This window comes from Muscardinus avellanarius (assembly GCF_963383645.1).
Source record: "Muscardinus avellanarius genome assembly, chromosome: 2".
Taxonomy (NCBI): domain Eukaryota; kingdom Metazoa; phylum Chordata; class Mammalia; order Rodentia; family Gliridae; genus Muscardinus; species Muscardinus avellanarius.
Genome location: NC_137787.1, coordinates 190,082,866 through 190,105,810, shown reverse-complemented (window position 1 = coordinate 190,105,810; position 22,945 = coordinate 190,082,866). Strand labels below are relative to the sequence as shown.

The following is a 22,945-nucleotide window of genomic DNA, read 5'->3' as shown; positions in this document are numbered from 1 at the left end:
TCTTCTGCTCATTGCCTCTGGATTCGTCTTTTTATACTGTTCTCCGTGGGCCGAGCTGTCTGTTTTCTTATTTGTGCGGCTCGGCCACTCCTTCAGAGTGTTCTGCCAACATCTCCATCGCCTCTTCTCGAACCTCAGTGAGGCCACGCCTTCCCAGCTGCTGCTTCTCCAGATGGGACTGCTCTTTAGTTCTAAATGAGACCAGCATGCACTTGGGGATGTTTTAGTGCTGCCCGTTGGATTGGGTTGAACCATATTCATTGGTTCTTGTTTATACTATTCTCATGGCTGAACAAGAACAGGCTCCACATGTGGTACACTTACTCTGTGATAGACTTTGCACTGCAGATAGATTGCGCCTTTTGGCATTAATAAGAATTTCCATTTGTGTGGTGAAAAAGGAAGGAGGATTATAACTGGTCAAGGCGCAGATTCCGTGATCTGCCTGGGTCAGCTCTGTAAGCCTCAGTTTCTTTATCCATCCAGTGGTCTTCACAAAGCTCCTTCCATCCATAGGATTGAATGAGATGACACGTGAACTCTTTCCCTCAGAGCCTAGGATATGACGGCTGCAGATAGATGCTGAACACTGCTGCTGACGCCGTCAGTACTGTCACATAGCCTGCTGACTGTGTGTGTGTGTGTGTGTGTGTGTGTGTGTGTGTGTGTGTGTGTGTGTGTGTGGTGGGGAGACAGAGAGACAGAGACAGGGAATGAAGCCCAGAGGTGTTCCATGTCTGAGCTACTCCCCAAGTTCTATTTTCTGTTTAAACAGTCTCCCTAGGTTGCTCAGGGCCTCAGTACATGGCTGAGGCTGGCTTAGAACCTGTGATCCCCCTGCCTCAGCCTCCCAAGTGCTGGGATTACAGGCGTGCACCTCCACATTAATCTCTTTAAGTGTAGTGATCTCATATCCACTTCCTCTCATCATCTTTGTATTGAAGGTTATTCTACCAAGTCCTTATTAATACCTAGCCCACCTTCCGTCGCAGCAAGCCACGCTGTCTTCTCCACACAGCTCTCGGGGCTTCCTGGTTTGCGCCTCTTGGCGCGCCGCTGGAGAGCGATGGAATAGAATCTGAATAAACCAAGTTTGGCTTCATTAGAGCCACGTTCCTGTGGTGGAGGAAGAAATGCAGACTGTCCTGACCAGGAAATCCTAAAACAGGTGTGCTCTCTTTTTCTTTTTTAAAGCAAAGCGGTCAAGCTGGACAAACTTCCAGTCCACGTCTATGAAGTTGACGAGGAGGTGGACAAAGACGAGGTAGATGCTCGTGGGCTCTGGTTTCTTTTCACTCCAAACACTGACTTTCCAGACTTTGAAGAGCCGCTCAAAATGTGCCAACCTTTAGCCAAAACAGGAATCGGAATGTTTCATGAAACAGGGGAGGAATTTTTTTTAATGTGTTGTTGGATTGATGAACCCGGGGCCTCTGTTTCAACTTGATCTCCTGTTCTTTGGGGCATGTTTATTTGTTCTGAGATCATTTTCAAAGACTTGGATCAGATATGGCTACACTGTTAAAAGATATCGAGATTACTTTGACCTTAAAGTTAGATTGTTTTTCAACAAGATAGCTTAAATTGCCAGCCAGTATATTTAAAATGGCTGTTTCTTCCGTGATTGTTTTAAGTGAAATCTGGTTTTTAACAAGCTCATTCCCTCTACTTTTGGAGAAAAGATTAAGTCTAGAGAAGCAAATAAAAAGAGTAGTGGATTAAAGTTATTGTGCCCACTGAGCAAGGGAAACAATAAAAAGATAAGGAGATCTCTCTTTACATTTCTCGTTCCCCACTAATGGCTAGATGCCCTATTGTGAGTTTAGGATTTTATCTTTTATATTTTCATTTATTTTTTGGTACCAACCAAGGTACCAAGGATTGAACTCAGGGGCATTCTACCTCTGAGTTAAACTCCCAGTCTTATTTTTTAATTTTTATTTTGAAACAGGGTCTCACTAGGTTGATGAGTGTCTCACTACTTGCTGAGGCTGTCCTCGAACCTGCCTCCCCCTGTTCTCAATCTCCCAAGTACTGGGATTATAAGCATCTGCCATCCTACCCAGGTTTTTTGTCCTTTTTTAAAAAATTGCCAGTTGAGCTATAACACCAGCCACTTATTTTAGAGTTTTAGAGTTCTCAATTCCGAGAAAGGTAAGTGGTCCTCTAAAATGGACCAGGGGCCAAACGCGTGGTGCTGATGATTAGGGAACAGAAGGCCAAGTGAAATCATGCATGTAATGACACACACCAGCCTACCAAATCCTTGTTGCAATAAAGCTGATAATAATAGGACCTCCAATACTAATATTAATGTTCAAGACATAGATGGGGCTTTCTGCCCTTTTCTACTTGGTGACAGAATACTTGCCATTTTGTGTGGGTATATACTTTCTCTGTCTGGTTATGGTTTAGACACATAGAAGCCTAACATGTTTTTGGTAACAGCTGGCAGATCTACGTTCCCCTCCTTAAATCCAGATCTCACTGCCTGGGGTCTGAGCTTGAAGAAGCACTTTTTATTATTTTTCCCTTCACTCTCTATCTCCTCTTCCTCCCTGGGCTCCTGCTTGTGTTCTGGCCTCTCTCTCCCTCCACTCCATCCTTTTCTCTCTCCTTTCTGCCTTCCATTTCCTTCCTTTCCCTGGTCACCTTTCCCTGAACCACGGCTCTGGGAAGTTCTCCAGGAATTTGCTTTTGTGCGCCAACTTCATGGGAGTGTAATTCAAAAACATTTTTCATGAAACCAGGCAAGACCTCACAACCGAGTGGCCAGTGTGGTCTGTCCTTTCGGAGGCTCATTGGACACTTAAAATTTTGGACGGGAGCTAACTATGCCTTTAATGGAACGGGGTTTGCAGAAATGTTGGCTGGTTTCTCTCTCTCACTGCGAAGTGGACTTTAATGTGACTTGCGGGCATTCATGTTTGCGATTGCCGTAATAAAGGGACAAGTGGTTACCTTGGTATAAACAGGATGGGCTTCCCATTAACCCAACTCACTGAAAATAACTCGGGTAGCAGCAGGAGATTGAGTGCGGTGGTGTTTGCCTTTTCTCCTAGGATGCCGCCTCCCTCGGCTCTCAGAAGGGCGGGATCACCAAGCACGGCTGGCTCTACAAAGGCAACGTGAACAGCGCCATCAGCGTGACCATGCGGGTGAGGATGTGCAGCGCCTCCGCCCTCTCTCACGAAACCCTTTCTGCTGTAGGTCTTGACGGCGATGCTCAAAATGAAGGGCTCGCTGCTCTTCCCAACAAAAGTGGTATTGTCTAGTCGCTAAGATGCTTCCCCGGTGATAGGCTCCCCATCGCTATAGCCCTGACTCCGCACCCTCCTGCCTCTGGCCACCGCCACGGGGAACATCACCGGGCTGGTGCGAGGAGTCTTCGTCGACGTGGGCTTTCTTCTCTGTAGTGGCTGCACTGGGCTCCTGAGCACCTCAGAGAGCAACGTGGGGGCCTGTGGAGGTGTCTGAGGTGCAGTCAAGACCCCCAAAATATAGAGGACTCAAAAGGAAAGTGGTAACATTGGAAGAAGGTTGCAAAGAGAAAAGCAGAAGTAGTGTAAGAGGCTGTATCGAGAAGATCAAGATTAGTAGTAAAGAGAAGCAGTGGAGGGGGGGTAGGACGACCAGGAAGATGAGAGTTCACTTAGGAAATGACCACCATCCTTCGCAAGGACGAGAGCTATTCATTGTCACGAGGCAGAAAGCAGTTCCGATCCTGTGTGGATGGAAGCACTGGGGGCTTGAGAGGAAGTTTCCATCCCTACGTGCTGCATCCCAGATTGGAACTCTCCACACTGATCTTGAGTGGTTATGTGAAGGCATTTCCTCCTCCTCCTCTTCCTCCTCCTCCTCCCCTCCTCCTCCTCCTCCTCTTCTTCCTCCTCCTCCTCCTCCTCCTCCTTTCCTCCTCCCCCTCCCCTCCTCTTCCTTCTCCCCTCCTCCTCTTCCTCCTCCCCTCCTCCTCTTCCTCCTCCCCCTCCCTTCCTCTTCCTCCTCCTCCTCCTCCTCCCTCCTCCTCCTCCTCCTCCTCTCCTCCCCTCCTCTTCCTCCTCCCCTCCTCCTCCTCCTCCTCCTCCTCCTCCTCCTCTTTTCTGTAAAATCTCAAGTTCTGTAGATGAGAAAACTGAGCCATGGGTGTTCAGTGCCCTACCTCCGGGACTGTTGGACGTGATGGGGTCGTTGTCACTCCAGTGACGCAGAGCACCGGCTAGAACTAGATTTGTTTTGGGGAGAAGGAAACGATTTCTGTGTGTGGTCCTGAGCTGTCGGTAGAGGTTATGACTCTTCCCATTTTGAAAGACTAGCTCTGTGTGTATTTTTCTCCCAGTCATTCAAGAGACGGTTCTTCCACCTGATTCAACTTGGCGATGGATCATATAATTTGAATTTTTATAAAGATGAAAAGATCTCCAAGGAACCAAAAGGATCGATTTTTCTGGATTCTTGCATGGGTGTGGTTCAGGTAAATATGAAAATGTTTTAAGGTTTTTTTTATCTGTAGTAGAACTATGTGTGAATAGGCAGATATGTGCAAAGACTTCTCTGAATGGCAATATTTATGGAAGAAATAAGTAAATAAAGGATTATTTTTTATCATATATTTATTGCAGTACTGAGGATTGAACCCAGGTGCATTCTACCTCTGAGCTATACCCCAGCCCTATTTTATTCTTTATTTTAAAACAGGGTCTCACTAAGTTTTGGAGGGCCTCACTAAGTAGCTGAGGCTGGCTGTGAACCTGCAGTCCTCCTGTCTCAGCCTCCTCAAGTCCTGGGATTACAAGCGTGCGCCATCACACCTGGCTACATCATTTTTTATGGTCTCTGATATTGTGTTATGGCAAGCATCAGTGTTCTGGTGTGTGAATTCTTTTGTTTAAAAGCTGCCTTGCCGGGCGTGGTGGCGCACGCTTGTAATCCCCGCGCTTGGGAGGCAGAGACAGGAGGATCGCGCAGGTTCGAAGCCAGCCGCGCGCTGGTTTAGGAGACCCTGTTTCCAAAATGAAAATGTAAAAAATAGGTCTGGGAGTGTAGCCCGGAGGTAGAAGGGCTTCCAGGAACCCCAGTACCACCAAAAAAAAAAAAAAAAAAAAAAAAAAAAAAGCTGCCTTGACCACTTTTTGGTTGTGTGATCTTGGACAGGCTACTGAATGTTTCTTCCTGTGCAAAATTTGGACAATGATAATGTTCCTTTAGGGCAAATGAGAAGACCGGAGGAGCAACACGTGGCGGTACTTAGAATGATTCCTGGCATCGCAGTGATGACTTAGTCATCTGCTGTGGTGGTACCAATGGTGTGGTACCTCAGTCAGTAGATCGGATGCTCGATGCAAACTGAGTTTAAGTCCCCGCTGCGCTGTTTCCCAGCTCTATAACCTTGACATCGTATTTAAGCTGTCTGAGCCTCAGTTTTATCATGTGTTAGGTAGGAATAACAGGAGTACCGAAGATGGCTACTTAGAGAATATTATTACATGCAAAGAGCTTAGAACAGTGCCAGCAAGTGGGAAGCAGTTAGTCAACATTTGATTATTTTTGTTGTCTGAATGCCACTAAAACTTTAGAACTATACTTAAGAATTATCTTTAATTATATATAGTACAAGAATTCACTCCTATTGTTAAAAAAGAAAACAACAACAGTACAGATAGTTACTCCAGACTCTCTCTCTTCTCCTCCCATCTCCTTCCCCCAGAAACCTGTTTCTAGTTTCTTCCCATATCTTTATGGAACTGTCCCTAAAAGCAGGTTGCTGGTTTCCTCATCCATCCATCCATCCATCCATCCATCCATCCATCCATCCATCCATCCCTTGCAATTTTCCAGGAAGACTTAAGGCATCAGCTTGCAAGGAGACATAAAACACAGAGAGGTATAAATTTAAAGTGGAAGAGAAAGAAAGGTGAACCCGGGGTTGGGGCAGGGCTGAGATAAAGTACAAGGAAGATGAATTGTTTTGAAAACATGCCGGCCATGCGCGGGCCACCAGCTGGGTTCTCTTCTTCCCAAACGTGGAAACCTCCACGTTCTGTCTCTCCATCCACAGTGCGCAGAAGACGCAGACAGTCCAGTTACTCAGGAGCTGTCCAAGTCATCTGAGAATGCAGATCATTCAGGCAGTTCTCGTGGGGGCCTTGGACAGAGGGCTCTGTGACTAATGAACAGCCTCCCTGACACAGTAGACACAGTCACCATTATCAGAGAATTCTCCCCCACAACGATGATGCCGGCCTGAGGCTTGATTCTGGGCCGAGATTGTTGCGCGGGGCTTCCGTGAATAAAGCCAGGGAGGGACACAGCACTCTGGTGTGACTACAGGTGTCCTTGCTTATGGATTCCCATGCTCCCCAGCATCCCATAGCACGGGTCATCCAAGCAGTGTTGTCATCTCATTGAATCAGTGCTGAAGGGCGTCCCCCGCCCCGCCACGCCACACCACGCCACGCCTCCTCCTTCCCCCAAATAATCAGGCAACCCTTGTCGCTGTTCGTGCCGGGTTTGTCTTCCTGTTGCTAGACAGCGTTCTCTCCTTTCTTCACACAGCAGTTTGGGATATTAGTGAATGACTTCCTGTCCCGCTAGATAGGACTTTAGCTGCTGTCCCCTCCTTCCTGCTGCATCTAGACTGATTGCTTTCTCCGCCTGCACAGCCCTGGTCCTGGAGCTCCCCTTCGCCTTCCATGTGTAGGATTCCCCACTTCCAGGACCCCATGCCTCCCTCTGCCTCTCCCGTCTCCCTCGCTCCCTCATTCCTTTCCTATCTTTTCCTCTCTTCCTCTCTCCTCTCCTTTCTCCTTCCTTCTTTCCTTTTTTCCTTTTTTTGTGGTACTTTGGGGGTTGAACCCAAAGTGTTCTACCTTCGAGTTATACCCCCCCAGCCCTATTTTATTTTATTTTTATTTTTTGTGGTACTAAGGATGGAACCCAGGGGCATTCTACCTCCAGCTACATCCCAGCCCTATTTTTTTATTCTTTATTTTGAAACAGGGTCTCACTGAGTTGCTAAGGGCCTCACTAAGTAGCTGAGGCTGTCCTTGAACTGCGATCCTCCTGTCTCAGCCTCCCAAATGCTGGGATTACAAGCGTGTGCCACCACACCCGGCCCTATTTATTTTATTTTATTTTATTTTATTTTATTTTATTTTATTTTATTTTTTGTTGTACTGGGGGTAGAAGCTAGGGGCTTTTCTACCTCTGAGCTATACTCCTAGACCTATTTTATACTTTTGTTTGGAAACAGGGTCTCACTAAGTTGCTGAGAGCCTCTCTCAGTAGCTGAGGCTGGCTTCGAATGTGTGCAATCCTCCTGTCTCAGCCTCCCAAGGGCTGGGATCCTGTTATATTTTTTATTCTGAAACAGTCTCAGTAAGTTGCTGATGCTGGCTGCAAACCTGTGAGCCCCCTGTCTCAGCCTCCCAAGTACTGGGTTACAGGCGTGCGCCGCCATGCTTGGCACCCCTCTTCTTGTTCTTGGCTTGGAGCCTCCCATCCTGCGGTAGCTTTTTGGCCATTTTGCCTGGGCACTTGGAAGGCATGGCAGTGTCTTTGATGCTGCTGTTGTCTGGGGACTTCGGTGCTGCTCCTGCTCCCTGTCCTGCCTGATCTTCTCTTTATCTCGTGTTTTCTAAATTTTGTGTCGTTGCGTCTTGATTCTGATTTCTTTGGGAAACTTGTTTTGTTAAGGTAGAATGTATACATAGAAAATATACACATAATAGATGTGTGACTTGGTGAGTTTTTACCATGTTGGACTCTTTCTTCTGTCTCAGTGTGGAGACTCAGCTGTATAGCTGCCTCCTGGTCTTCCTCAGTTCAGGTTAACTCTGTAGCATCAGGAAGATGGCAGAGACCCTGTTTGGGGTTTTCCTTCCCATGTCTCCTTGTGGATGCTGCCTCTAGGCAGCAAGCTGAGGTGATGTGGGCTCACATCATTTATTTCCATTCTACTAGGGATCACGCCCTGCCTGCTGTCCCATATCTGAGAGAACAATGGTTTCATCTATCTTGTCTAGTGTTTTTTTTTTTTTTCCAGTACTGGGGATGGAATCCAGGGACATCGTACCCCTGAGCTACATTCCCAGACTCTCCAGACTCTCTTTTATTTTTTGAAACAGGGTCTCAAAAACAGGTCTCTAGTTTTTTGAAACAGGGTCTCTAGTTGCAAAGGGCCTCGCTAAGTACCCGAGGCTGCCCGCAAACAGCGATCCTCTGGTCTCTGCCTCCCGAATGCTGGGAGTACAAGCGTGCACCACCACGTCCAGCTATCTTGTCTAGTTTTCTAATAATTGTGGCTGGAAAGCAAATCCAGATCCTGTTACTTCATCTTGAATAGAAGTGGGACTAGGGGTCCCAAAGCAGATGTCTGCAGGGAGCAAATAGCTAAATTAAGTTGCAGAGCGGCCCGGCTGGGAACCACTGGAGAATGCTGGGAACTGAAGATGATCCAGAGCCCGGGTCTCCAGCTCACGGCACACCTGCTCTCAGCTGCTGCCGATGTCACCAGGCGATGCTACCAGCTCGGTGTTGCCAAGCCATCTGGGCTTTTCAAAACAACAGGAATTCCGAATTTTAGATAAATCTTGGTATCTTCCATTACTAGAAACTAATAAGAGAATGCCGGGCGTGGTGGCTCACGCTTGTAATCCCCGCGCTTGGGAGGCAGAGACAGGAGGATCGCGCAGGTTCGAAGCCAACCACGTACTGGCTGGAGAGACCAAGGCTTAGGAGACCCTGTTTCCAAATAAAAATGTAAAAATGGGTCTGGGAGTGTAGCCCGGAGGTAGAAGGGCTTCCAGGAACCCCAGTACCACCCAAAAAAAAAAAAAAAAGAAACTAATAAGAGCACTGTAGGAGCACCCCACAAACACCAAGTGGTAGAATAGACGGAAGTGTATTTGGGCCCTAGGTCAAACCTCTGGTACCACCCTGTGTTCTCTGAAAATGTTTTCAATCAGCAGGTGGAGCGCCTCCGCTAGCAGGCGGACCTCAGCTGAGAGCCGCCACTGCAGACCACCGGGTCATATCAGATATGTTTACCAACGGCGTAAAGTGAGGAGCAAGACTGAATTATTAATGACAGCGAATTAACTTCTTGTGTGGGATCCCCAAGTAGGGGTTTCATTTGCATTCTCAGTGGAGAGACCTTTATGGTATTTTGTAGCTGAATTTTTCTGGCGTTGACTTAAAAAGGTTTAAAGCAAAACTACCTCACTTTGAGTAGGAAGGAATTATTTTTATTTAATAAGGGAGTTTTGTTGCTGGTCTTTAGCACAATGTCCAGATGTTTTTAAGTGCAGCAGCCACAAACTCTCATGTCGTCTCTGGGGTGCGTTTCAAAATCTGAAGTTCTGACTTCAGTGGAATTCTCTTCTTTCCCATTCTTTTTACAGATGTGGCTAAGGGTGTTTTTCATTTAACGAATTGTATCTAAGGCTTCAAAAGATTAAAATAATTTTTTTTCATCCATGTCTGTTTATAAACTAAACATTAAAAGTTGTGACTTCAGTTGGTTTTAAAAAAATTATTACGTGGGGACATTATAAAAATTAGCCGTACGCTTAGTGCATGATTTGAAAGGAATGCTACACCTATGTTAGTTAGACAGATCTGAAGGAAATACATTGAACCTTTAAAAGTATTTTAGAATTAGCCACAAAAAAATAAAATAAATAAGTAAAAAGTATTTTAGAATGTTTGAAGTCGAGTAGTCTTATACTGCAGATGACAAAACTGGATCTCAGAAGGAGGAATGTATTAGAATCAAGGCTGAATTTCCCCCTCTACATTAACTTTTAATTTCTGGATTTAATGTGAGGATCTGGGAGAGAAAACTCATTTTATTTCTAGCCTTTGACTTCTTAGATTCTTGCCTGATGTTTAAGTGAGAGCCAAGGTGATAATTACCGAGCCCGCCGCAGACGGTCTGTGTAGTGCTAGTCTGTGTGGCTTTGCCAAGAGCAGTCCTTGGCTCCACATTTCTTTTTCTTTTTGTTTTTCTTTCTCTTTTTCTTTTTCTTTTTTTTTCTTTTTCTTTCTTTTTTTTTTTTGTACTAGTAATTGAACCCAAGGGCATTCTACCTTCTAGCTACATGCCCAGCCCTTTTTATTTTATTTTGAAACAGGAGTCTTGCCTACATTGTTGAGACTGACCTTGAACCCGTGGTCCTCCTGCCTTGGCCTCCCAAGTACTGGGATTACAGGCATGAGCCACCACACCCAGCATTGGCTTCACATTTCTAAGCACTGTGCGCCAACGAAAGCACACAGGGCCCTTTGGGAAGGTCACTCTGTGCCCAGGATCTATGCCGAGCAGCTTCCTCTCTGCCTGGGGATAGCCAGCTAGAAATTTAGAGGGTGTAGGAGGACATTCTGTCCGCCCCCTGAGGTTTGGTGGGAATCTGGGATTTTTCCTCTTCAGCCTGTGTTTGTACTCTGTTCCACAGAGCTGAACCTCTCTCTGTTGGGTCAGTCTGACGCGGTCCTGTCTTCAGGGGACATCTGGGAATGTCTGGAGTCATTTTTGGTTGTCACGACTCTGAGATATGCTATTGGCATCCAGTAGGTTGAGGCTAGGACATCACTAAATATCGTCCAACACGCAGGGTAGGCCCTCACAACCAAGCCCGAGCCACCCAGACGTGAGCAGCCCTGGGGTCGACAAGCCCTGCCCTAGCGTGTGTTTGAATACTGTTTGTCCCTCATTTCTTTGTGGACATGAAAACCAAAGACACAAGGCAAGGCTGTAGGCAAGGAACCTCGATTCCTTTTGGGATTATTCGTGAATGGTGAGAATGTCCCAGATAGTCAGTAAAACATAATGATGGATAATGGTTAGCTTTTAAAAATGTAATACCACACACCACTTCATTTGGGAAAAAAAAAAAAAGTACTAATGAATAGCCAGATGTGGTGGCACATGCTTGTAATCCCAGTGCTTGGGAGTCTCAACAGGAGGATCTCAGGTTCAAGACCAGCCTTAGAAACTTAGTGAGGCCTTCTGCAACTCAGTGAGACCGTATCCTCAGTAACACACACACACACACACACACACACACACACACACACACACACACACATGAAATTTTATTCGTTCTATTCCACAAATGGATTTTTTAAGTGTCCACTTCTGCCAGATATGGTTCTAAAGATTAAGGGTTAAGCATTGAGTGGGTAATCTCTTCCCCTGAGGATCTTTTGTTCCATTGCTGGGGACAGACAAAAATTAAGATAAATATATAAGACACATAATGAGTCAGATGGAAAAATAAAGCTACAGGGAAAATAAATCAGGAAAGTGGGCAGGGACAGGCAGGGGGTTTGCAGTTTTAAAGAGTATGGTATCTAGCTGGGCATGGTGGCGCACGCTTGTAATCCCAGTACTTGGGGAGCTGAGACAGGAGGATCACAGGTTCAAAGCCAGCTTTAGCAACTTAGCAAGGCCCCCCACAACTTACTGAAACTCAGTTTCCAAATAAAAAAATAAACAAAATCGGGCTGTGGGTTTAGCTTGGAGGCAGAATGCCTCTTGGTTCAATGCCCAGTGCCACAAAAAAATTTATAAAAAGGAACGTGGTGTGAAATGCCAAACAGGTAGCGCCCATCGGCAAATCGGAGAGAAATTATTTTCAGACAGTTCCACGCGTGTCTACTTATCTTATTCTCATTTCAGAACAACAAAGTCAGGCGTTTTGCTTTTGAGCTCAAGATGCAAGACAAAAGCAGTTACCTTTTGGCAGCAGACAGCGAGGTGGAAATGGAGGAATGGATCACCATTCTAAACAAGATTCTCCAGCTCAACTTCGAAGCAGCCATGCAAGAGAAACGAAACGGGGACTCTCATGAAGGTGGGCAGTCTGGCCTTCCCCAGGTGCACACATTCTGCCAGTGTCTTTATTTTTACCAAATGACGGTGAGACAGAGAAGTAGTGTGCAGGCATATGAGAGATGGGGCAGATGCAAGCCTTTTACAGATAGCCTGCTAGCAAAGATTTTGTCCTATTAGAATTTAATAGCTGGGCATGGTGGCATATGCCTATAATCCCAGTACTTGGGAGGCTGAGACAGGAACATCGCTGGTTCAAGGCCAGCCTCACCTTAGCAAGACACTGTTTCAAAGTTAAAGTAAAACACAGCTGGGGTTGTAGCTTGGTGGTAGTATGTCTTTGGGTTCAACCTTTGGCACCAAAAGAAAAAAAAAAAGAATTTGCTGCCCAACATTGTTTACTATAGAAATCTTATCATGGGAAGAACCACAGGTTGAGAGGAAAGAGAGAAAGACCTGGATTTGAGGACAAGCAACATTAAGTGTCAGCTCCATGACCTCATGGAACACAAGTGAAATGTACTGATTGGGTGGAGGGTAAATTTAAAAATAAGCCTCTCCCTGGTAAAGAATCCATTCTTAAAATATTAGAGTTATGTGACAGGCCTGGTGACACGTACTTGTATCTCAGTACTTAGGAGGTTGAGGTTAGAGGAGCTCACGTTCAAGGCCAGCCTTAGCAGCTTAGTAAGGCCCTGTTTCCAAATAAAAAATTAAACAGGGCCGAGGGTGTAGCTCAGTTCAATAATGATAACTCTGTGTGTGTATACATATATACACATATTATTGTCATTAATAATGTCTTTTGAAACTTTCAAGGCACATTTAGGATAGTTGGGAGCCTTAGATTAAGTTGATGGGAAAAATCTGGCTATGTTGTCGAAGGTTTATGTTATGTGTGAAGCCTTCTGGTCATTCCCAGTCCTGGCTGCCTCCTAGAAATGCCTGGGCGTTAAGAACAAAACACAAAAACTGTTTCTTTTGTCCCACCAAAATCTCGATTGGGTGTGGCCATGGGGTCCGTTGTCGATAGGTAGCATCAGTTCTAATTACACTGACCCAGCCGTTCCGTACTCTGCCCCTCACCACTGGGCCTGGCCATCGGCATTTTTCCAATACTCTTGGGTGTTGTAATGTGCACCCGGAATGGAGAACCATGTGTTGAAGGGCACCTAAAAGAACCAGCCTTTCTCCTCCTGTTCTAAATAAAATGCTTCTAATTACAAGTGACTCGGGTGATCTACTTTCCATTCTAGATGATGAACAAGGAAAATTGGAAGGCCCCGGTTCCGGTTTAGATAGCTACCTGCCTGAACTTGCCAAGGTAACATTGCCCTAAATGTGCTGCGCTTCATTGATGCTATGGGATGTTTCACGGGTTTATCCAGAGTGCACTGTCTTGAGATACAGCAGTGGTACTGTGATTCTTCCTGTCTACTTTCTGACCTCAATATGATATGTTGTGAAGTACAGAGTGCTAAGTAAGACAGCCGGTGTGCCAGAAAGTGCCTGCAAAGTATTATTTTATTTATTATTAAGTGTTTTCCCCTCATCATATTTAATACTGCGTCACAAGTACTAAAGAAATCACCAAAATACACAGGTCAGTGTTCTCATAATATCCTGGCACTTACTGTGTCCACGGGTGTATTCTCTCTTATTCAGATTAACAGACACAATTCCAGGGCGGATGGCTGTGGTCATCTTGCCATCAGAGAGTTGCCTAGGTTGTAGAAATTGTTCCTGGGTCACTCTCAATGGGAAAAAAGACAAATGGGGGTATACCTGTGCTTAATAATTTTGAGAAACTCACAAGTTATTGGAAAACACAAAGGAAGACAAAGCATGCATACTGCCCGCCCATATTCACATCTGTTACTATATTGTCTTTCTAGGGTCTGTATTTTTAGAACTACTAAAAATACCAGTTGCATTTGAAATTCTTCTTAAACATTGTCCTTGTTCCTATTATTTTCTTCCCCACAACCCCAGCCAGAGACAATCACTATTACAAGTCTCGCTTCCATTTCACTAGTATGTCCTTACAAAAATTATATTGATCGTAATGATTTACATGATATTGCTTTGTATGTTTAAAAATGTTATATAAATGCCAACATACGCCGGGCGTGGTGGCGCACGCTTGTAATCCCCGCGCTTGGGAGGCAGAAACAGGAGGATCGCGCAGGTTCGAAGCCAGCCCCGCGCGCTGGCTTAGGAGACCCTGTTTCCAAATAAAAATGTAAAAATAGGTCTGGGAGTGTAGCCCGGAGGTAGAAGGGCTTCCAGGAACCCCAGTACCACCAAAAAAAAAAAAAAAAAAAAGCCAACATACTATATGTTTTAGTCTGTACTTTCTTTAACTATTTTTAATTCAACCTTGTTTTTGAGGTCCATCCTGTTTGATATATGGATCCCCTCCATCCTCTTGAAACCTTTCCCTTCAGCTAGTCTGTTAGTTCCATTTTTTTCTCCTGTGAACGATGCTACAATGAATATCCTTGTACTTGTCTCCTGTATATTGATGGGCGATTCTTTTTTAAACAAGAGAAATGTCTTTGTGTCCTCTAACGCTTTTTGTTCTTGCTGTTACTGACTTTCTATTCTTTTTTCCTACTAAAGTGAAATAAGGACCCTACACACCCACATCTTAAACACTATAATAGAACTGTGGTTTATCTGTATAGGATTATAAATAGACTAGCATTCACCATTGACCTTTGTGTCCAGACAACATGGCTGTTCTCAAATAGAAGTCTCCTGCCCTGGCTGGGACTTTGGAGCGCTATTTTCCTTCAGGGCCTCTTTCCACAGAATCTTTTTAGCACCTGCCTATTAAAACTAACTTTAGAGTCGCCATTCCAACCTCCTCCTGGTCTGCAAAGACTTCAGCCTTCTGTGTTTGTGTTTTCACAGGAGGAATTTCTTTCTTTGTGTGTGTTGTTCTGGGAGTCACACCCAGGTCCTTGCACATGCTAAGTAAGCCCTGAGCTACACTCCCAGCCCCATCCTGCTGGGCACTTCTGAGTATTATTGTTTTGAGGTTTGCTTCTTAGTGTCTGGTCGTTTGAGGGTTCAAAATTTCTTGAAGCAAAGTGTTTTGTTTGGGTTTCATTTATTGAAGCAGGGAATATGTGTGATAGAATTTGGAATTCAGAAAGTAACTTTCTAGAATTACTGGTTGGACACAATGAGTACCGAAGAGCAAGTTCATGTTATTTTAGACCAATGTTGATTAGTAGAAATCTGTATCTTTTTCTGTGAAAAAACTATATTGTATAGAAGTTGGGCTCTCTTTTCTTATTATATGACCTGAGCAATAAAATTTAGTATTGCTTGATTCTCAGACCTAGGAAGATTTATGTATTTAAGTATATAAGTGGTGGCGCACGCTTGTGATCCCAGCATTCAGGAGGCTGAAACGGGAGGATCGCGGTTGGCGGACAGCCTCAGCTACTTAGTGAGGCCCTCCGTAACTTAGTGAGACCCTGTTTCAAAATAAAGAATAGGACTGGGGGTGTAGCTCGGAGGTTAGATAGGAGGGTCACAGGTTCAAGAACAGCTTCAGCAACATAGTAAGACTCTCAGCAACCTAGTGAGACCATTTTTCCAAACAAAAAATTTAAAAAGGGCTGTAGATGGGGATGTAACTCAGAGGTAAAATGACCCTGGGCTCAATCCTCAGTAACCCCACACACAAATTAACATTTTTAGAACTATTTTCAAACTATGAAATAACCAAGTTAGTGGAAGCCATTTTAGTTGGTGAAAGCAATTTAATTGGCCTCCATCCCCAGTTCTTACTCTTTGGCTTGTTTTAAATTTATTCCTTTTTTTATTGAGATGTGATTTACCTAAAGTAAATTGCACCAGCTCAGTAGTTTACATATGTACACCAATGTAATCAACACCCAGATGGATATAGAGAACATTTATAGCATCCCAAAGGGCTGTCTTATACCCTCTTCCAGCTGATAATACACTATTTTGATCATTATAATACTAGTTTTGACTCTTATAGACCTTCCTGTGCATGGAATTCTATAATTTATACTCTTTATGTCAGACCTTTTTAGACAACATGATGTGAACTACATGTAAAAAAAAAAATTAAATAGAACAGAATTAAATAGGGAATTAAAAGTAGGCAGGGTGTGGTGGTGCATGCTTGTAATTCCAGTACTTGGGAGGCTGAGACAGGAGGATCGCAGGTGCATGGCTATCCTCAGCAATTTAGTGAGGCCCTCTGCAACCTGACTTCCCATTTCAAAATAAAATGTAAAATAGGACTGAGGGTGTAGTTCAAAGGTAGAATGCCTCTGAGTTCAATCCATAGTACCAAAAAATAAATTAAAAATTAAAGTATACTGCTCTAGCCAGGTGTAGTGACACACGCTTGTAACCCCAGTACTTGGGAGGCTGAGACAGGAAGATTGCGATTGGCAGACAGCCTATTTAGTGAGGCTCTTTGCAACTTAGTGAGACCTTGTTTCAAAATAAAGAATAAAAAATAGGGATGGGAAGCCGGGCGTGGTGGTGCACACTTGTAATCCCGGTGCTTGGGGCTGAGACAGGAGGATCGCGCAGGTTCGAAGCCAGGCTCAGCTGGCTTAAGAGACCCTGTTTCCAGATAAAATATAAAATAGATCTGGGAGTATAGCCCAGAGGTAGAAGGCCCCTGGGTTCCATCCCCAGTACCACCAAAAATATTTTTTAAAAATTGGGATGGGGTGTAGCTTGGAGGTAGAATGCCCTTGGGTTCCACCTCCAGTACCCCCCAAAAAAAAGTATACTGCTCTTAGTCATGATGAATTTTACTTTAAATCAATATGTATTGTGTGTGTGTGTGTGTGTGTGTGTGTGTGTGTGTGTGTGTTGTGTGTGTGTCTTTATTTTTTCCCTTTGGTACTGGGGGTTGAGCTCAAGGGTATTCTACTTCTGAGCTACACCCCAAACTCTTTTTTTTTTTTTTTTTTTTGGTGGCACTGGGGTTCCTGGAAACCCTTCTACCTCCGGGCTACACTCCCAGACCTATTTTATACTTTTTTTTAAATTTGGAAACAGGGTCTCTTAAGCCAGCGAGGCTGGCTTCGAACCTGCGTGATCCTCCTGTCACCGCTTCTCAAGTGCGTGCGGGATTATAAGCCTGCGCCACCACACCCGGCTCAAACTCTCTTTTTTTTAAACAGGGTCTGTCTAGGTTGCAGAGAGTCTTGAGAAGTTGCTGAGGCTGGCCATGAACCTGCGGTCGATCTTCCTGTCTCAGTCTCCCAAGTACTGGGACCATAGGCATGGACCACCGCACCTGGCTGTGTTTTGCATTTTGATGTAAAGCATCTTTCTTATTCTTATTATATATTTCTTATTCTTTCTTATTCTTATTTCTTATTATGGTCCTGGTCAAAGGCAGACAAATGCATCAGCCTAAGGATTTCCATTGTGTTTCCCATCTCGCTTTCGGATGTTTTAGAAATATTTTGATATAAGAAGGTAGACAAAAAGGGAGAAGGTGATTATTTGAAGGGAAATGAGAATGAAGCAGTTAAGATGTATTGCCACTGACCCGGCATACTGCCATCTTGAAGGAGTTGGAAGTGGGCGTCCGTCACCTACGTCTTCAGTGTGCTGTGTGAGGAGCCAGGCACCAGGTAGAGACCTATGCCAGGTCCCTTCGCCATCCAGAGCCCGGCTGCTTATCACCTGCGCTGCTGTCCCTGGGAAGGGGATCAGCTGTAACTGAGAAGGCAGAGAAGTTGACTGGTGACCCAGCATCCTGTCTTAGGAGAAGTGGATTCCATGGTTACAGAATCAGAGGTGAAGGTGTGTCGGGTGGGGGTGGGGTAGAGGGGAGGCGCACAGCTTTGCAGGACGGAGGCCTTAGAGAAAATTAACACCAGGGAAACAACCTGTGAGCAAAGGTCAGAAGGAGGCAGGGTCACAGCTGGGTAGGATTTCAGAAAAAGGTCTAGAACCAGGGGCAGGGAAAGGTGATTGAAGGTGTGTCTCCATGGCGGGCTCCTCCCTGGTCCTCTCCTTTTTCTGCCTCACTCATCCTGTGGCACTGACTTTTGTTTCCACTGTGACTGAGACGTGGCCAAACAGGATGTGATCGGCAGGAAGTTGCTTCAGCGCAAAAATAACCGATGTCTCATTCTGGAATATTCTGGAAGGGTCTTCTGCTCACTGTGTGAGTGAATGGACATAGGTTTTTCAGGGTATTTTGTATATTCTTGGTGCTTATGTTTGTACAGTGAGTACTGAACATTTTTATTGTTTTCATATTAGGGGACATGCTGTATCTACCATAAAACCTGGTCCTTTCCTCCCATTGTCTGTTAGGGACCAAACAAATGTTGGAAATGTAGCAGGATGTACAGTACCAGTCTTACAAAGACTCTTAGTACATACACAAATCCTGTGGGTTAGTTTAATTAGTTTCTTCCCCAATCAGGGAGTGACGAGATCGGGTTGTAAAACCCCACTACTAGTCAGGTAATGGTTTTTTTCTCTCTCTAGTTACATTTGTCTGGTCACATTGGAATATACATATCCCCTCCTTGTAGAAAGATAGACCACCCTCCTGCTTCCCCTAACATGTTCTTCATTTTTGAGCTTTTGTTGTTGTTCTTAACAGTATCTCACTCTTTGTGTGTGTGTGTGGTGGGGGGTCTGGGGGTGGAACCCAGGGGCCTTATTTTGAAACAGGGTCTCACTAAGTTGCGGAGGGCCTCACTAAATACCCGAGGCTGTCTGTGAACCGCGATCCTCAGGTCTCAGCCTCCCGAATGCTGGGATTACAAACGTGCGCCACCACGCCCGGCTAACAGTATCTCACTCTTTTTTTTTTTTTTTTTTGGTGGTGATGGTACTGGGGTTCCTGGAAACCCTTCTACCTCTGGGCTACACTCCCAGACCTATTTTTATACTTTTTTATTTGGTAACAGGGTCTTTTAAGCCAGCGAGGCTGGCTTCAAAGCTGTGTGATCCTCCTGTCTCAGCCTCCCAAGCGCAGGGATTACAAGCGTGCGCCACCACGCCCGGCTCAGTATCTCAGTCTTAATTGAGCCTCTCAATGTGGTTCTGAGAGGCAGAATTCAATGTCGACCCCAAACGGTTCCTTCCATTTCCTGGTAAATTCTGTTTGAGTGAATTTATCTTTCCAAGTGAACCTTCCGTAGTACAGGACAAAGCATATGACTTTAAACTTTCTAGGCCCCTTGAGGTTGAGTAAGGGTCTCAGTCCAAGCTCAGCAGTACTTGTTAGAGCCCAGTGGTTCCACAGACACCTTTCTGATTATTTTTAAATCAGGCCTGTAACAAATGCTTGCTCCCCTGTGTCCCAATCCAAGAAGCCGATGCCATTGTATTACAATACACAGGAATTGGCCATAGGCGTGGGGCCAGCTGGCAGCCATTCCTGGGCCTGCTTATTCTACAATGCTTTATTCTAGCCTCTTGACCTGGGATGACATGATGCTCCTAGTGAGTCAGGTATCTCTGAAGTAGTGGAAATAAATCATGATAGCCCTTTAAATTAAAAAGTATAGATTCTGGCCTCAAAAGGTTTGACTAGGTCTTCCTGTTCCAACTCATTCTAATTAAATGACTCAAATAGTCAACACACTATTTTTCTTACACCTCCCTCCCCCTTGAAGTGAGATACTGTTGGCCACAGTCTAAAGCTTTAGATTGTTTTATTTATTCACAAGTAGACCTAAGAATATTCTCTTTTTGGAAAAGAAGGTTTGGTCCGTAACTACTACTACTCCCTTCCTTCCTTCCTTCCTATACTAGGTAGGAATTGTACCTAGGGTGTTCCAACTCTGAGCGCTCTAAATGAGGCTACCCTAGCCTCAGTTTTTATTTTGAAACGGGGTCTCACTAAGTTGCCGAGGGTCCTACTAAGTTACTGAGGCTGGTCTTAAGCCTGTAATACTCCTCTCTCAGCCTCCAGATACTGGGTTTACAGATGGATGCCACCACGCCAGGCTCAGAACTGCTTCTTAGGACAAAGAAAACATGGTCAGGGTATGTTTTTAGTGACTGAATTTAAAGTTCACAGCATGAGATGCAGGACTAGAACTGTCTTTGCTTTCGATGGCTCGTTCTCTCCTTTAGCATTTAAGCGTGTGCCGTGTCTTTGGAGAACTGCTCTGCTGGTGCCTGTTCTCTAGCTCAGTCTTTCTCACATTCTTTTCTTCCCTGAGCCCCAAGTAGTAAATGGGCCATGGGTAGGATGGTCGTGATGGGGGGTTTAGGGAAAAGCTGGCCATTTCTTCCTACAGCCATATTACGGACTGACCACATGTTGTTTTAAGAGTAGGCTGGTTTCTATCACTTTGTAAAGTACTCAGCTGCACAGTTTGGGGGGTAATATTTTCACAGCTATATTTTGTAGGTTTTTAGATTTTGAAAGTACATATTACATGTGTTTCTTTTATTGTTTTTACCAAAAATATTTAAATTACTTTAAAAGTAATTTTTAGCCGTGCGTGGTGGCGCACGCTTGTAATCCCCGCGCTTGGGAGGCGGAGACAGGAGGATCGCGCAGGTTCGAAGCCAGCCACGCGCGCTGGCCTAGGAGACCCTGTTTCCAAATAAAAAATGTAAAAGTAGGTCTGGGAGTGTAGCCCGGAGGCAGAAGGGCTTCCAGGAACCCCAGTACCACCCCCAAAAAAGTAATTTTTAAAAGTATGCTCACTGTAAGTAAAAATACCCAAAGTGTATAAGAAAAGTTTATCTTTTTTCTTCATCCTCCATTCTCACACTTCTGAGAACACTGATATTAACCATTGTGGTTCTTCTTTGACCAAACTTAACTGATCATAGAAACGGATATACCCATATGCAGCGTTTTTAGTTATCTTTTAAAAATTTGTTCATGATACATGCATTCTTCTGAAATTTTTTGTATTAATAATGTTTCATAGGTATCTCTCTGGATCAATAGAGAATCTAGTTTACTCATTTTAGTAACCTGCCCTACATACAAGCCAAGCTCTGTAATATTCCTGCTGTAGATATTGCACAATTTATTCAGCTCTCTATTAAGATACATTTGGGTTGTTTTCTGTTTTTAGCATCAAATGGATTAGTAAGCATCATGGCGTTAAATGCTCATACTCTTAATATCAATAGGAGAACTTCCCCAAAGTAGAATTTCCAGGTCAAAGGTTATTTTGTTTTTAATGCTTTAAATATTGCTGGGTTACCTTCCCAAAAGTGTCGCACTTCACATTCCTGTTTCTCTGCAGTATCACCAGAGTGAAAGTGATTTATGTTTTAGCACTCATAAAATTTTTCGTGTTTGGGTTCATATATTTATTTGCCATTTGGATTCTTTCTTCTCTCTGTTTTGCCTGTTCGTTCTCTTTGACACCCCCTCTCGCCTTGTGCAAAAAGAGTTTGGGTTCAGAAGCCAGATAGCCTGAGTTATACCCAGGCTTTATTTAATGTTGTGAGACTCTAGGCAAAGTACCCGACCCATGTACCTGAATGTCTTCCCTTTTAATGAGTAGGGATAATAACAGTACCTAAGTTTATACAAATATGACTGAGTATGTGTTTGTGTGCGCACACATGCGTATAGTGATGGGGATTGAGGCCGGGGCCCTGCACATGCTAGGCAAGTGCTCTGTCACTGAGCTACTCCCCAGCCCTCAGTCATATGAATTAAAATATCACTTCAAGTAACATCCAGCGTGTAGATTTTAGTTATAACTAATACATTTTAGCTTTATCATCATTATTATTCCAGATACCTAATATTCCATTGTAAGGCTCTCCCCTTCCTAAACATTTTATTACCTCCTAAATTTTTGTTGGTAATTTCTTTAGCTACTTTTTACTGAGTTTTCACTCTGTTTAATCCAAGGCCTTGGGGGAAATGGGAGGAACTTTAAGAAGTTGAGTTTGCTTTTTACCTAACCTGTCTTGGCCAATATTCTCACTACTCTAATCCAAAAGGCCTGACCAGACAACTTAGAAAAAGGAAGATTTTATTTAGTCAATTTCTTGGAGATTCTGGGTTTAGTCCATATGAGGCCAGGGTCTGAAGCTCAGGGCATGGTGGTACGGAAGCTGGGAGAGAGTGAGGCTCTGCTCTCATCATGGAGGCCGGAAGCAACAGAGAGCCAACAAGCAAAGGAATTAAAAAACACTAGCACAATCCCAAAGGCCACACCCTAGGGGACCCCATTTCTCCAGCCACACCCCACCAGCCTAGGCCACCATAATGGATTTATCTACTGATGAGATTACTGCTTTCATTACTTCACTATATCAAACCTGAGCTTGATACATGAGCCCTTCAGGGGGTACTGTACATCAACCACGCCATAGCCCATGGCAGAACTGTAAGCTAGATTACAGCTTTAAGGTTATTATTGCATCTAAAGTTGTCCCGTCTTTCCCCAAAAAGCATCTTTATTGCTGAAGATATCTCCATTGGGTGTTAGTGACAACATTAGGATACTTTGTGTCTAGTTTGGCTGTTAGGTATATTTTTGTTTGTTTCTTTTAATATTTCTGTACCCGTATTTGTCTTCTACTTCTGTGGAGCTCATAGCATTTTTCTTGCTTTATTAATTTCTCATCTGTTAGCACAGTCAATGTGAGACAATAGGCATCTTTAGGAACAGCCCCAGGAATTGTGTCTACATTAAGAACCCATCGCTCTGTATTCACGTCTGAGATCACAGTCTTTGCCTTTGTTGAAGGACTCAAGTAGATGATTCAGAAGTAGAATGTGTTACTGTTGACAGTGGCTTGCAGTACCTAGTACTGATGGCTTCATTAGGAAACGTCATGGGCCATATACAATGTAAAGAAAGTTTCTTGAGCTCAGCTAATTCCACTTGTACTTGCTCTTTTCATGTGAAGGGGGAAATAATAGGCAAAGTGGAGTGAAATGAAGTGATTCCATCATTTATTTATTTATTTATTTTTGGTGGTACTGGGGTTGGTTCCTGGAAGCCCTTCTACCTCCGGGCTACACTCCCAGACCTATTTTTACATTTTTATTTGGAAACAGGGTCTCCTAAGCCAGCGCACGCAGCTGGCTTCGAACCTGCGCGATCCTCCTGTCTCTGCCTCCCAAGCGCGGGAATTACAAGC

At 44.3% G+C, this 22,945-nt stretch overlaps 1 protein-coding gene across 10 annotated transcripts in view; it reads left to right on the top strand.

The window, feature by feature from the left end:
- The window catches only part of DOCK9 (dedicator of cytokinesis 9), a gene marked incomplete at both ends in the record, with an annotated part of 303,105 nt that overhangs the window by 164,016 nt on the left and 116,144 nt on the right, over positions 1 to 22,945 (top strand). For all 10 annotated transcript variants that reach the window (XM_080690195.1, XM_080690198.1, XM_080690193.1 and 7 more), the window contains 5 exons: positions 1,195 to 1,264; positions 3,063 to 3,158; positions 4,337 to 4,471; positions 11,678 to 11,852; positions 13,087 to 13,154. In XM_080690195.1, the coding sequence (XP_080546321.1) occupies positions 1,195 to 1,264; positions 3,063 to 3,158; positions 4,337 to 4,471; positions 11,678 to 11,852; positions 13,087 to 13,154 (544 nt within the window). The remainder of the gene's footprint in view (positions 1 to 1,194; positions 1,265 to 3,062; positions 3,159 to 4,336; positions 4,472 to 11,677; positions 11,853 to 13,086; positions 13,155 to 22,945) is intronic.